The 15,072-nt window shown below is 41.3% G+C and overlaps 1 protein-coding gene across 9 annotated transcripts in view; it reads right to left on the bottom strand.

Moving 5' to 3' along the window:
- Window positions 1-15,072, bottom strand: part of ctnnd1 (catenin (cadherin-associated protein), delta 1) — an 87,526-nt gene that overhangs the window by 28,242 nt on the left and 44,212 nt on the right. For all 9 annotated transcript variants that reach the window (XM_088075302.1, XM_088075303.1, XM_042485091.2 and 6 more), the window contains one exon: window positions 2,877-3,078. In XM_088075302.1, the coding sequence (XP_087931428.1) occupies window positions 2,877-3,078 (202 nt within the window). The remainder of the gene's footprint in view (window positions 1-2,876; window positions 3,079-15,072) is intronic.

The raw sequence follows: 15,072 nt of genomic DNA, 5'->3' as shown, positions 1-15,072 counted from the left end.
AATCTACCTTATACCTTGTACCTTGTACCTTGTACCTTGTATTTCCGACTACTACAGCACTACCGGGTACATCTATCACTGCTAATGTTAACAACCTATTCAGTGACTGACTGATTATTAGGCATGTTTTTCCAGCTTACACCGTTTTTTTTTTTGTTTTTTTTTAAACAACAGTATTTATTTTTCTCACTATGAAAAGGTACTTAAAGTATTAAAGGTAAAAGTGCTGTACCAAGAAAATGTCCCCTGTGACTATAATACCTTTATATCTGATCTCATTAGATGATTTTGACTTATACATTTATGTAAAAGCAGGATTTTACAATTGAAGTTTGTTGAGGTAGAGCTCATTTTGAGCTTTTAACTGATTACTTTCATTATGGATTAATGTGATTAGTTTCTCAATTAATCAACTGATCATTTAGTTTGTAAAAACATGGAAGTAATGAGAACTCACATCACTATGACAGAGAATTTTGTCCAACAAACAGTTCTCAACATTATTAAAACATTCAAACTAATAAACAATAAAAAGTAAGTAAATAAAGCAGCGAAAAGTCCTGACATTTGTGAAGCTGGAACAATGAAATGTTTTTTTCATAAAGAATGACTTAAAGAATTTTGAAAATAGCTGCCAATTAATTTTTGTCAATTCATTAACTGTCTTATAGTCCCACCTGTACTTGTACATTTTCATATGTTTTGTGCACAAAAATCTTAATTTGTTAAAGCAGTCAGATGAATGTAGTGGAGTAGAAGTAGACAGTAAAACGAGGTGACAAGACTCAGATCTACAGTTCCTGCGTGGATGTATTTAGTCACATTTCACCACTGGGCGCAACTTATGTTTTTTTTTTTAATCTTGATGAGTATTACTTGATTTGTGATTGCTTAACTGAGCAATGACTTGACTTGTCTTGCTTAAATTAAAGCAAGGACTTCACCTACTTGATTTTCAACACAGTAACTTGAGACTTGAAGGTTAAGACTTGGGACTTGCTTGTGATTTGAACATGTATGCTTCCACTCCCTCGTCTGGGAGCCACGGTTTTGTTGTCTGTTCTGGGGTTCTGTTGAAACATGGTGGTGCAACATGGTGGTGTATCTCCATAACAGCTCATTTTAAGGTAATGAAATCACAACAGTTCTTATCTTCAGGTGATAATGCACTAAAGACTAGATTTACCACCACATGATTATATGCTTCAGTTCCCCAGTTAAGAAGCACTTAACATTTACATCCATGTCTGCAGGGATGAAAGCACGAAATGATCTTTTGACTAAAATGTTTTCCATGCTGCAGCTTAGTCATGTATCTAATGTGCAATTTACAAAATATACTTGACGCTTGCTAAACAAATAACACAATATATAGTTATCAGATTTCAGCGCCATTCCACACATAGCCATAGCTGCTTCTCTCTAATGCTGCTATGAAGTTTAAATACTCTAGACCAGTGGTTCTCAACCTTTTATGGACCTGTGTGATTTGATCAAACTGAGCTGCTGGAACATCATTATCATTAGTTTCTCAGAGGGTAAAAAAGTAATGTGAATAAAATTGAAATTAAAATCTGAGTGTTAAACAAACGCATCTGACATTCAAACTTAAATTAGGTCTCATTACTGGTCACAGACAGCAGCCAATCACAAGGTGGTAATTTGGCAGTGATGAAAAATACGATATAAAATAAAAGCAGTCTGAAGTCCTCCACCAAGAAATCTGGAGCATCAAACACTTCATTTCCTGCAATCTGGAGGAATTGCTTGTGGAAATGTCTTTTTTGTTTGATAGAAAAAGCAGAATTCAGGCACCAAGTAACAATTCAAAATATAAAAATATAATGAAATATTATGCAGTAAGTCTCTCAGGCATTCTGTATAGATTTCAAATGTATCAACACACATGTAGGCATGATTCACCCCTCAGTCTTCCTTTGTGTCCTTGTTTTTGCAGTGTGTGGCACCTTTTCACGTCAATGCCATCTTAATTTATTATAATTAATTTAGAAATCCCTGGACTTAAGCTAATATATGTTTAACTAACTTTTCTGCTCACATTTAAAACAAAGTACACATTCAAAACATATCCCACATCCTCACAACATTTTAAAGAAAAAAAAAAGTTGTTGTGTATTACATTATTAGCCTTGTATCTGTGATAGCCAGGTGGTACTGCCACTACCTGGAGCTCGCATAAACGGAGCCTGGGTTTGTTGAAGGTGGCAGGGTTGTCTGTGAAAACATGGATGCTTCACATCTTCCCCCCGGTAGCACAGAAGATCTCTACTATCAGCACAGATCAGTGTCTGACCAAATGTCTCCCCTTCTGTTCCTGAGTGATGCTGAATAATGGCCAGAAAAGTGTTTTTCATTATGACGTCAAATTTAAGTTGATCTTTGATATAAAATGTATGAACTTCATCATTTTATTCTACTGAAATTAAGTGAAACAAAAACAACACACATAACTTAATGCCACTGGCAATGGCTATCGTTAGTGCAGGGGCATTAAAAAAAAGAAAAAAAACTGTTCAAGCATTGTTTAGGCACTTGTACTGTTTGAAGAGTATCATTTTAGCACTGGTATCGAAAATAAAACAAACAATACCAAACCCTGTGTCATCACTCTAATGATTTGTGGAATAAAAGACTGCATGAATACAGCTTCTTTGCTCTCTCTTCATTGAAACCACTTCATGACGTTTTCCATCTCCTCTGCTCTTTTAACTCATCATTGCTTATTTCCTCCCTAGTACAATCCACTGCTCTGTCAGTCTGTTTGGATGCCATTTTCCATTCTTCCTCTCTTATCATCATAACAGTCATATCATCAGTAGCAGTCAAACACCTCTGATCAGCTCTTTGTTTCATACCTCAGGCAGCCCGCTGTGTTGGTGAGGGCTGTCTCCCACTCCAGATGTCTGGGCTTGCAGTTTTCCTCCCCTCCTCCTGTTCCATTGCTCCCTCTCTCCCAGCCTGAATGGTGTACCATCACCTCGTCAGAGAGGGCGTGCAGTGCATGGTCCACAATCTCCATTTTTACAGAGTCGTGAGACGATAGGTTCCACAACGTTCCTGGGAAAAACACAAAATTGAATTGCCTTTCTGGTCTTCTGACCTCTCAAAATGCGTTAACACTACTTGTCAAATTCACCCATCCAGACACACAGTCATCCACTGGTGGCCAAGGCTATACAAATGCCCGCTTGCTAATCAGTTAAAGATGCACACGCACACAAGCACACACACACACACACCAATGGAACAGCAACTGGGATTGGAATACTTTGACAGGCTGACTGAAGGAGCCGAGGACTTAACCGCTGATCCTTCGATAAGTGGACCGCCTGCTCTACTTCCTCAGTCACAGCATAAGTGAAACAAAGCAAATGTTTTCAGATACTAAGCCTACTTCTGTCCCTGCCAAACTATAAGCCTATGAAAAATATTGTGTATGATACGTTCATACAATTTTAGTGAAATAAGACACTGTTAAAAACATAGGAATATTCATATGAAAAGTTAGGCTGATGTAACAGAGTTTGTATGTAGTGTTTGTTTCCACTTGCTGTAATGGCTGGATGAGGATAGATGGCTCAATGGCGCCCCCCTCTCAGGCAGTTGACAAATGCTTCCTGCTACTTGAAAACACTGCCAGTTAATGAGAGACGTGACCGAGCATGCTGCGTGTGAGCTGCCTTTTGAGCCAAACTACATGACTGACCAGTACATATCCTGTTCCTGTTCAGGTACACATTCATTGTTATTTTATTTTATATGTGATTTTGTATTGTGAGAACACGGCCAGTTAATGAGAGACGTGACCGAGCATGCTGTGTGTGAGCTGCCTTTTGAGCCAAACTACATGACTGACCAGTACATATCCTGTTCCTGTTCAGAATAAACGACAGCATGAACTGTAAGCGGGTATCCTGTCCATCATTTAATACAACACAACGCAGAGTCTGGGTTTGAACCAGCCGGCTTCAGAAAAGTGCAGCTGCGCATGGTTACACTGACACTACAAAAACTGTTGCAACTGGGGCACCCAGTAGCACACCAGCAGGCACCCATGTACAAGGGCTCTGTCCTTTCTACAGCAGCTGCAGGGTCAATTCCTACCCTAATCTTTCTTTTTTTCCTCTTTTTTTGCAGTGATTGATTTATCGGTTACAGATTGGTATGGGTCAAAATTTTGGTTGCTCACTGATGGCAGTAGCTGATGCTTTTCAGGGTATCAGCACATTTTTTAAGTATAAATTTAATTACTTTTAAGAACTTTTTAAAACCTCTAAAGGCAAAAATTAATACCATGAGAAATTAAACTAGACAACTGTAAACATTGTTTTTGAGTTACTGAATTGTAGTAACTAAAATATTCTGTGCACATTAGCTTACATAACTGCCCTCTCATTATAAAAACAAAGCATATGGTGTATGGCTGTAGACCAAGTCCAGTGGAAAATTTCTTGCATGAAAATTGCAAGGTAAAAAATATTCTAATTCTAAGCGAATAACAATGGGTACCAGGCCTAACATGTTTGTGGCAGAAAGCATGAAAAGGAAAAAAAAAACTTTTGAAAGAAACTGACATTTTTGAAGTGGTGGAATTCATATATGCTATGTAAAAGTATTATCAGCAAAATGTACTCTAAGTACTTAAAGTATACGTAGTCATTGTGCAGTAAAATGCTCCCGCTCATTGTTGTCCTATTCTATTGTAGTGGATGACAAGAACAAATCCTGAACATGACAAAATATTCAAATTCTAGCTGAGACTGAAACTTTCTTTAGAAAATTAGACCTAATTACCCTGTGGAACTAATGACTTTGTCCTGCATTGACAGATTTTTTTGCCCAACTGGACATTTGGGGTAACTTGCAACTCATTTGAGGCAAGTCGCTGAGAAAACAAAAATTCATTTTTCCTTGATCCTGCTACATCTTAGGAGTTGAAGGATGAGTTTATTAAGATCACCAGCTACTACTTAAATTTCATCTGGTTGTTTAGGCACGTTGCTGCCGAAGGCATCATACAATTCCTGCAGTGCATTTTTTTAATTTGCATCAGAGTCTTGTGTCCTTATGGCTCCCAACAAGGTCACTGATGCTCTGTAGATGGCAACCAGTGATGACGTTGAGCAGTAGCTTGTTCTCTGTGCACCACTCTGTAAGATTGATGATGTCCTCCCGGTATGAACTCTCATCGTTGTTTGTAATACGGCCACTGATGGTGGTGTCGTCTGCATACTTCAAAATAAAGTTCTCCTGATGTCTGGGAGTGCAGCCATGGGTGCACAGTGTGAACAGGAGGGGGCTGAGCACACAGCCCTGGGGGATTCCAGTGTCGGGCACTAAAGTAGAGGAGGTGTGACTACCAATCCGAACTCTCCGGGGTTCGCACGTGAGTAAGTCCAGTATCCACTTGCAGAGTGTTGTACTGAAGCCCAGAGTGTCAAGTTTTCCGATCAGCTTCATGGGAGTTTGCGGGAGAGAGGGGTGGGTCTGTCTCTTGGTCAGCCCCTATACTCAATGGGCCTCATGCAAGAAACTACATCCATCCATTTTCTACCGCTTATCCTGGGTCGGGTCGTGGGGGTAGCAGCCTAAGCAGGGAAGCCGGGATTTCCTCTCCCCAGCCACTTCATCCACTTCTTCCCGGGGGATCCCCAGGCATTCCCAGGCCAGCTCAGAGACATAGTCTCTCCATTGTGTCCTGGGTCTTCCCCAGGGTCTCCTAACGGTGGGACATGCCCTGAACACCTCACCAGGGAGGCGTCCGGGAGGCATTCTAATTAGATCGGATTTGGAGGTGCTCATTCCCGTCCCGGCCACTTCACAACTGGCTGCGAACCTATCCAGTGAGAGCTGAAGGTCACGGCCTGATGAAGCCAACAGGACCACATCATCTGCAAAAACCAGCGACCTGAGGTCACCGAACCGGACCCCCTCAACGCCCTGGCTGCACATAGAAATTCTGTCCATAAAAGTTATGAACAGAATTGGTGACAAAGGGCAGCCCTGGTGGAGTCCAACCCTCACTGGAAATGAGCCCGACTTGCGGACTTGCGACTTGCCAGCAATGCGGACCATGCTCTGGCACCGGTCGTACAGGGAACAGACGGCAGAGGAGTGTGATGCCCCTATAGTTGGAACACACCCTCCGGTCCCCCTTCTTAAAAAGAGGGACCATCACCCCGGTCGGCCAGTCCAGAGGCACTGCCCCCAATGTCCACACAATGTTGCAGAGTCGTGTCAACCATGAACCATCATCCAGGGCCATCCAGGGCCTTAAGGAACTCTGGCCGGATCTCATCCACCCTCGGAGCCCTGCCACGAGGAGCTTTTTGACCACCTCTGCAACCTCAGCCCAGAGATGGGAGAGCCCACTCCTGATTCCCCATGAGTCCCCGATCTACAATGTCCCGAGTCGAAGTCAGTAGCGCACCGTCCACACCATAGTGTGGATAGAGCACTGCTTCGCTTCCTCCTCCTGAGACGCCGGATGGTGGTCCAGAATCTCTTCGAAGCCATTCAGAGGTCATTCTCCATGGCCTCACCAAACTCTTCCCACGCCTGGATTTTCGTCTCCGCAACCACCGTAGCTACACTCCGCTTGGCTTGCCAGTATCTGTCTGCTGCCTCCGGAGTCTCACAGGCCAAGAAGGCCCGATAGGACTCCTTCTTCAGCTTGACGGCACCCCTCACCGCCACTGACCACCAATGGGTTCGAATTTTGCTGCCACGACAGGCACCAACCACCTTACGGCCACAGCACCGATTGGCTGCCTCAACAACAAAGGCACGGGACATGGCCCACGCGGGCTCAATGTCCCCCGCCTCCCCCGGGACATGGTCGAAGCTCTCCCGGAGGTGGGAGTTGAAGCTCCTTCTGACAGAAGACTCTGTCAGATGTTCCCAGCAGACCCTCACAGTGCATTTGGGTCTGCCAGGTCTGACCGGTGTCCTCCCCCACCATCGGAGCCAACTCAACACCAGGTGGTGATCAGTTGACAGTGTCCAAGACATGCGGCTGCAAGTCCAACAACACGATGCAATCATCGACCTGCGGCCTTGGGTGTCCTGGTGCCAAGTGCACATATGGACACCCTTATGCCTGAAAATGGTGTTCGTTATGGACAATCTGTGGCAAGCATAAGTCCAATAACAAAACACCACTCGGGTTCAGATCAGGGGGGCCATTCCTCCCAATCACACCCCTCCAGGTCTCACTGTCGCTGCCAACATGAGCGTTTAAGTCCCCCAGCAGAACGAGGGAATCCCCAGAAGGAGCACTCTCCAGCACCCCCTCTAAGGACTCCAAAAAGGGTGGATACTCTGAGCTGCCATTTGGACCATAGGAGAACCAGTTTCTCAAAGATCTCCATCAGGATGGGGGTCAAGAGCAACAGGGTGGTAGTCATTGAGACTAGACAGAGCAGACTTTTTAGGTACAGGGACCATGATGGCTATCTTGAGGCAGGAGGGAACTGTCTCTTGTGACAGTGAGATTTGAGACCTGTTTAAATTCACTCTCAGCAGGAGTTTTCTCACATCTGTTGTGGTCACTGAGAGTGGCCAGTCCTCTGGAGGCAGACTCCACAGCTGAGTCCTTATTGAGGAGGTCAAGGCGAGCATAAAATGTGTTCAGCTCACATATGATGGGGGCACTCCTACTTTTGTAGCCTGTGACTTTTTGAATCGCCAGCCACGTATCTTTTGTGCTGTTGCTCTTGAGGTCTGTCTCCAATCTCTGCGGATGTCTCCTCTTAGCCTCTTTGATGCCAGTCGTGCTCTGGCAATAATGTATGCCTCCATGTCCCCTGACTGAAAGGCAGCTTTCTTTGCTCTGAGAAGAGCATTCACCTCCCCATTCATCCACATCCATTCATGTGTCAGAGTCTTTGCACATGGCACAAAAACTGCCCTTATATAGTGTTATGGGGGCCTTACCTGTACTTACAGGTGAATTATGATCAAGCTGGATTCATCACTGAGCACAACTGGGTAAGAGAAAATTTGGGTGGTTAAAAGCGTTTGGTGCATCTGGACTTGACTTCTCTTACATTTTCTCTTAGACGTCTGGCTGCCTTACAATTTATTATTTTAACTTACGTTACTCTCCACCTCATTGTATGTACAGTTGCTTAAACATACTATTTTGGCCGGTATCCATTATGATTACAGAATTGTGAGCACTGTGTGCCTTTGCCAAAGAGTGAGATAAAAGTGGAAAGGCAACAACTACTTAACATCTGAGTACAATTTATTTAGTTAAATGTTTTCTCTTGCCCTTTATGTATGTCTTTAACCATCTAGACACACAACTAAGGTCAAGGGTGTAACATTTTATTAAATATATTTTATATTTTCTTTTTTACATTTATTTATGTATTCAATTTTCATTTTTTTCTGAATTTAAATGGAGTGACTGGATATCTAATCTCCCCTATCAGATTTTCTTGTTTGATTTCCAATTTAAAAAAAAAAAAAAAAAAAGCCTATTCAGGAGTTAAGTCAGCAAGAACGTCAATTGTCAGCAAAACTGAATGCTGATCACCCTTTGTTCCTCATGTTTCTGTTTTCCACAAAACCTTCTTTATATATACATATATACACGCATATATATCATATAATGACTTTCAGTTGAAAAAATCCAGATATTCAAACATACAAAAAAGTCCCTTACAATAGGCTTTGTTTGTATTCTGTTTGAGTTAAAGTGAAATTATAGAGTGGAATATTCCCCAAAATGTCAGGAAGCACCACAGCTACAGAACAGTCCCTAAGTAAGCCTAACGGCTTTGTCGCTAAAAAGCCACTAAATAGAGATAAAATCGGCACGTTGGTTGTCCTCTCCTCCCATCACCCTGGGACCTTAGAAAATCTTGTGCGTTTTGCAAAATGATGGGGTCATTGTTTATTAACTTCACAGTTATATTTCAATGTTGCGTACCGTGAAAACAACCCTTGACTGACTGCTTCGCTGGAATGCTAGTTCAGCTACATGTGCTTCAGAGTGCTAACAGTAATGTAAACAATGGAGTTTAGAAAATGAAACTATTTCCAAACCACCCAAGCATCTTTTCCTACATTATATGGTCTGTAAAAAATAGTTTTCTTATTGGCGCATATCTGAAAAAATATATACGCTGATGTCGATTTGCGCCAATACGTATGTAAGAGGCTCATATCAGCCAATAATATTGGTAAACCTATCGATCAGTGGGGCTATAGTTCTAAGCTCTTTCACTCCCACCGGGCATTGTGGGTGTGCCAAACATTTGCTTGCTGTCATGGTGAGATACAAAACTAGAGCCACACCACAAAGATCTAAAGCATCCAAAGCATTTCGTCGACAGACATGCCGACTTGATTATTGAATTCAAACAGCAACAGGTTGGTTAACAAATGTGATAAATAACATGATGACATGCCCCTATACATACATACAGAGTGGAGACCTCCATTAATAAGGAGGTGTATTTTATGGTTTGCGTTTAGTCTACTTTAGTGCGCAACTGTAGTGTGCTGGCTAATAAGCCTGGATTTGAGCTTTTAGATCACAAAGTGACAGACTTACACTTAGTGTCATTTGTGTGTATTGGTTTTAGGCTATCAAATTGAATTATTAAACTATTGAAACTAACATTAGCATAATTTATATATCTCTCCCACCCCACAAGGCACACAAACACATACCAGCAAAATCTGCAACCAACCAGTTAAGGCAGCCTTACCTTTCAGCTGTGTCTGAAAACAACACTAAGTGTGACAAAGACTCAAAAAATGCAAACATAGTGAACAAAGCAGTAGCTAAATTAATCTGTATCAATCAGGTGCCCATAGTTAAATGAATAAATCCCCTCAGTAATTACATAATAGCTCCCTCTTGTGTGCAGGTTAAACATAGCACGTTATTGACTTTACAAAACAAGAAAACTCTGATGGCTAAATTTCAGATTTCCACTGAAATTTAATTACTACAACAATACTAATAATAATAATAATAATAATAAATTGATAATAAAACAGCTCAAATGTCGTGTAAATACCTATCCTCTGCTGTCCCTTTTTCAAGCCCTTCATTTCTGTCATGTCAGGACTGTCATCTTAGGCTATATATTCTTTCATTACTTTTCTTGGTGTTTTAGTTTTTTAGCATGGTATCATTTCAGTATTGGTATCAAGATATTTAAGATAGGTATCATATCGAAGTCAAAATTTTGGTACACACCATTCCCTCGTTTTTAACTCGAACAAGCTAGCTAGCAGTTAGCTCACTAGAAGTCAGCAGGAGGAGAGTTTACAGACTACAATATAAAATTTTCATATCACGATTATCGTGATCAAAATTATCATGACAATCGATATCAGCGTGATAATATAAGAAGTACAGCTACCGCACTGACGCTGTCAATGTGAGAACTAAAAGGAGTTTGCCGTGTTGGTTCTAACTACAGGGCCTCTGTCTAAATATCTCATAACCTTCATCAGTATGCATATAGCATTAGCCACCCGCAGACCAGTGGCTGACAGTCTAGTGATCAGCTGAGGTCTCGTGCTGTAAACAGGAGCGCTCACAACAGCTTCGCTGCACCACGCAGATGTGTGTGAGTGACACAGAGAGTACAGAAGCAGCTGCACAGAGCAGCAGAGCCGTGCACCCCTAAAAATGCACCGGAGACTCTCAGCAGAGTGTTGTCCATGACTATTTTGGCACAAATATTTACCCACTAGTGTGGTAAATAACCACCAGAGAATTCATCACATTTGGCACTCGGCGGATGTTAATTTGGGACCCCGCCGAGACTTTTTACCATGATTTCAAAGCACGGTGATCACACGCGGTTATCATGATAATTACAATTTGAATGATATTACTAACTGTCAGGGAATTTCACTGCATATATTGTGATTGTGATGTATGTGAAAAGGTCTTTCACAAGTCTAGACCAACTACAAGCCATTTTTTAAACTGACCAATTCAGATTTTTTTTTTTAGATACCTCAAATTACAGGACTGTGTAAGTAGCGGAATCACACAATAGAGGTTTAAACCATATATGACATTAGTGCTATGCGATATGTCACAGAGTTCTTCCTTTGTACAAGAGAAACCAAAAATCTACACTATAGAATTTGAAATATAGCCACGCAGTTGTATGCCTCTGCACACCAGTCAAGTTGCACTGACAGTTTACATCCATGTCAGCACAGTTTCAAGATCAGTGTCACCAATTCAGTATCTGACCAAATGTTTCCCCTTCTTTTCCTGACATATGACCTTGAGTAATGGCTAAAAAAGTATTTTTGCAGAACATTACAATATCACAATTCACCTCTGACCTCTTGGATGTAAAATGTCAGAACTTCCTCATCTTATCCTATGAGACAGTTGTGTGAAATTTGAGCAATTGTTGAGTTATGGCCATAAAAAACATTTTCAAAAGGTCACTGTGGCCTTGACCTTTGACCACTAAAATCTAATCAGTTCATCCTTGAGTCTACTCAAGAGTTTGTGTCAAATTTGAAGAAATTCCCACAACATGTTAATGAATTATTACATTTACAATATTTATATATTTTATATATTTTGTTTTTAAATGTTGTTTTGTTTGTAATTCATGTCATTGTGTTTTTGTGAAGCCAAAGACAATTTTCCAGATTTTGGACAAATACAGATCAGATCAGATCAGATCAGATCAGATCAGATCAAATGAAATGAAATGAAATGAAATGAAATGAAATGAAATCAAACCAAACCAAACCAAACCTAATCTATAAATTTACTGCCCATGCGATGGTGTTCTGTTTGTCCAATTGAATTTCTGTCACAAATTTTTATTTTATCCAGTTTTAATACATAATGCTAGTTACACTTTCTAAATACATGTCTTTTAAGCCTACGTGTTTGAACCACTTCAAAGATATAAACCATCAGATGTTTCAATCTGGAGTGATTGATGACATCCATGCCCACTGGACACCATAACTATAACGGCAGATTCTCATTCAGCTCAGTGGGCCCAGTCTTTTGGCCTTTGCCGTTAAGTTTTTCTACTTATAGGACTTTAATCTGCTCTGATCTCTGCCCAAGCCAAGATAACATTGTGGACTCCCTTTTGTGGAGTCTTCAAGTGTAAGTTTGTATTTTGTGCTTCTGCAAAGCAATAGCTATAAAATGAGAACTAAAAATTCAACACACACTACATCTTTACTGCAACAGCCATATTTTCTGTCTACCCAGCTTCTGTCTGAACCCAGTATGCCACCACTAACCTCACCATCCATGTGTGACTGCTGCCTATATCTGACCCAAATCATTGCAGAGCTGGAAGGACACATCTGCAATCCATAACAACACAGACTAGGGATGAAGAACTGTTCCTTGATTACCTGGTTAAAGCAGGCGCTGCCCCTAATGCTTCAGCTGAGGCTGAGCTGGGCTCCACTATCCCGGCTGACAAATCCGACACTGAGGACCTCTGGCAAAAGTAAGGAGCGAAACCAACGAAAAAGGCTAAGGTCACCTACCTTCACACAAATCTGAAAATCCACAGTTCCACTGTCAACCAGGAGCCTTGGTCCATTATATTTCCCCTGCTATTCCAGCATAATGTGAAATCCAGGATATGTGAAATTCAGCTCATAAACCGGTACAACATTCTGGATGAGCATCCGACACTTCACTCGGCAACTGGCTCTATATATACATGGTTACAGGCAGTCTGTCTATCACACAATTTGTCTTTAATCAAAAATGTTCATCTCTTTTGGGAACAAGCTTCCTTTTTAGCAGAGACAGTATTCACCATAGCTTCCATAGCACATGAGCACTTCTGGCAAACATTTTTTATGCAGTTACAACAGCAGCATGTCACTGACTGACCACCAGCTACTCCACAACAGCACCGCCCAAAATAATGATTGGTCCTCTTAGTCCCTAGTGACCCTTTCACCTCCTGTCTGTACCACCAGCGCCCCCTACAACTCAAATAATTAGAGCCACTCCACCATCCCACTTATAATCAATAATAGACCATGTCATCATTTGGTGAGTATAATTCCTTTGAATAACTCTGTGCTGTGGTGAATACCTCACCAAGCATTTTGTTAGTTACTATATACAAGCCCTGAAATACTATACACACTTTATTACTTTTCTGAAATGCTATAAATTATATGTACTAACTTAAATTCTTTAAAATGGGGACTTCAACATTCATAAAGACAGTCCCATGACAATACTTTTAAAGAACCTTGCGCTTTATTTTTATAACATTTGAGCTGTCACAGCATGTAACCAGCACGAATCTTGCTTTGTCTGACCACTTCTGCATCTTATTTGATGCATGGGTCACTCCAGCTATTCAGTCTAGATCTGAAACTGTCAAAAAAGGTACATTAACGAGAGTACCAGCACTCTTTTTATGAAAGCTGTGTCTATTTCATCAGTCAATTAGGCAGGGTCTGTGGATGATTGTCTTTAACACTTTAATTCCAAAATATTTGGCGTCTCTGATGCAATAGCACCTGTCAAGTCTAAAATGACTTCTGGGAAACCCAAAGAGTAGCCACAACAGTAGCATGTCAGAGGTAAGGTTACAGGAAGGCAGAGCGAAGACGGAGAAAAACTAAACTTTAGACTGTCTATGAAAGCTATACAGAGAAACTCTCTGTCTTTACAACTCTGAACTGCACAAGACTAGGCAGTCCCATTTCTCTAGTATCACTAATGGAAATATTAACATTATCTGTGAATTATTTAACACTGTTGATAGATTAACAAATCCCCCACTGCAGACTCCCCCTGAATTCCTGTCAGTTAAAAAATGTAAGGAGTTGACCTATTTCTTCCATCACAAAATTTAAAATATTGGATTAAGTCTGAGCTCCACTCAGCTAAATGGTAACATTACAACCTTGTCTCTCTCTGCAAAAAGAATGGTTCTTTATGTCGGAATTCACTGCAACTGATAACAAAACTCTTGAAAAGAAAGGTATCTTAAACCATCCACGTGCTCATTAGATATTTTTTTGTTTTTTAACACTTTGACAGTCAGTCTGTTACATATTGTAAATGGCTCGCTAGTCTCAGGCATGTTTCCAACATCACGAAAGACTGTAGCTGTCAGGCCCCTCTTCAGAAAGAGAAATCTGGATCCTTTAACACTTAGCAATGTCAAGTCTTCTCTTCATGAACCAGATTATTGAACAAGTAGTTTTTAATCAAATCAATGATTTCCTGCAGATGAATGGATATCTTTCTGGATATCTTTCAACTCGGTTTCTGCCCTCAGCATAACACTGGAACTGCTCTTATTAAGATTTTAAATGACATCCCTTTGAATACTGATTCTGGTAGTCTGACAGTTACTGATGAATTTGACACTGTGGATCATAAAATCCTCTAGAAAGACTAGAGAATTGGGTTTGGTAATCAGGGACAGTCCTCGGTTGGTTTGGGTCATTGTTAGAAGGTAGGTAATGTATAGTCAGTATTGACAATTATGAGTCTGAAAGAACAGCCATGATGTATACAGCCCCACAAGGATCTGTTCTTGGGCCCTCCTCTTCAGTCTTCACAGGCTTCCTCTTAGTCAAATTCTCCAAGACTCTAAGGTCGCTTATGATGGTTATGCAGACCACACGCAGATCTATATTGCACTGTCTCCAAACAACTATAGTCCCATAGTTTCACTTTGTCTATGGTTTAAAAAGGAATCCACTGGATGCAAAACAATTTACTTCAACTAAACAAAGACAAGACTGAAATTATTCTCTTCGCCAATAAAAAAAAAAAAAATTAAAAAAGGAGGCCTGGCACTTAGGTCCTACCTTGACTCCAAAGGACTTAAGACTAAAACCTATGTCAAAAAACTGTTAAAAGCCTGGGGTGCGGGGCCTCTGCCTCCTCGGTGTGGGGGGATGCTCTGGGGGGTTGGAGGGTTGGTGGCCCTTGGGCCCTGCCTGGGCTGCCTCGCTGGTGCGGGTGGGTCTGGGGCTTTGGGGCCTGGTGGCCTGGGGCCCGTGCTGTCGCCGTGCACATGCGGGGGGGGCCGGGCC

This window comes from Plectropomus leopardus, chromosome 3 (genome assembly GCF_026936395.1).
Source record: "Plectropomus leopardus strain MGB_pleo_1.0 chromosome 3, ASM2693639v1, whole genome shotgun sequence".
NCBI lineage: Eukaryota > Metazoa > Chordata > Actinopteri > Perciformes > Serranidae > Plectropomus > Plectropomus leopardus.
The sequence above is the reverse complement of the archived record's forward strand: the minus strand, read 5'-3'. Positions and strand labels throughout refer to the sequence as shown.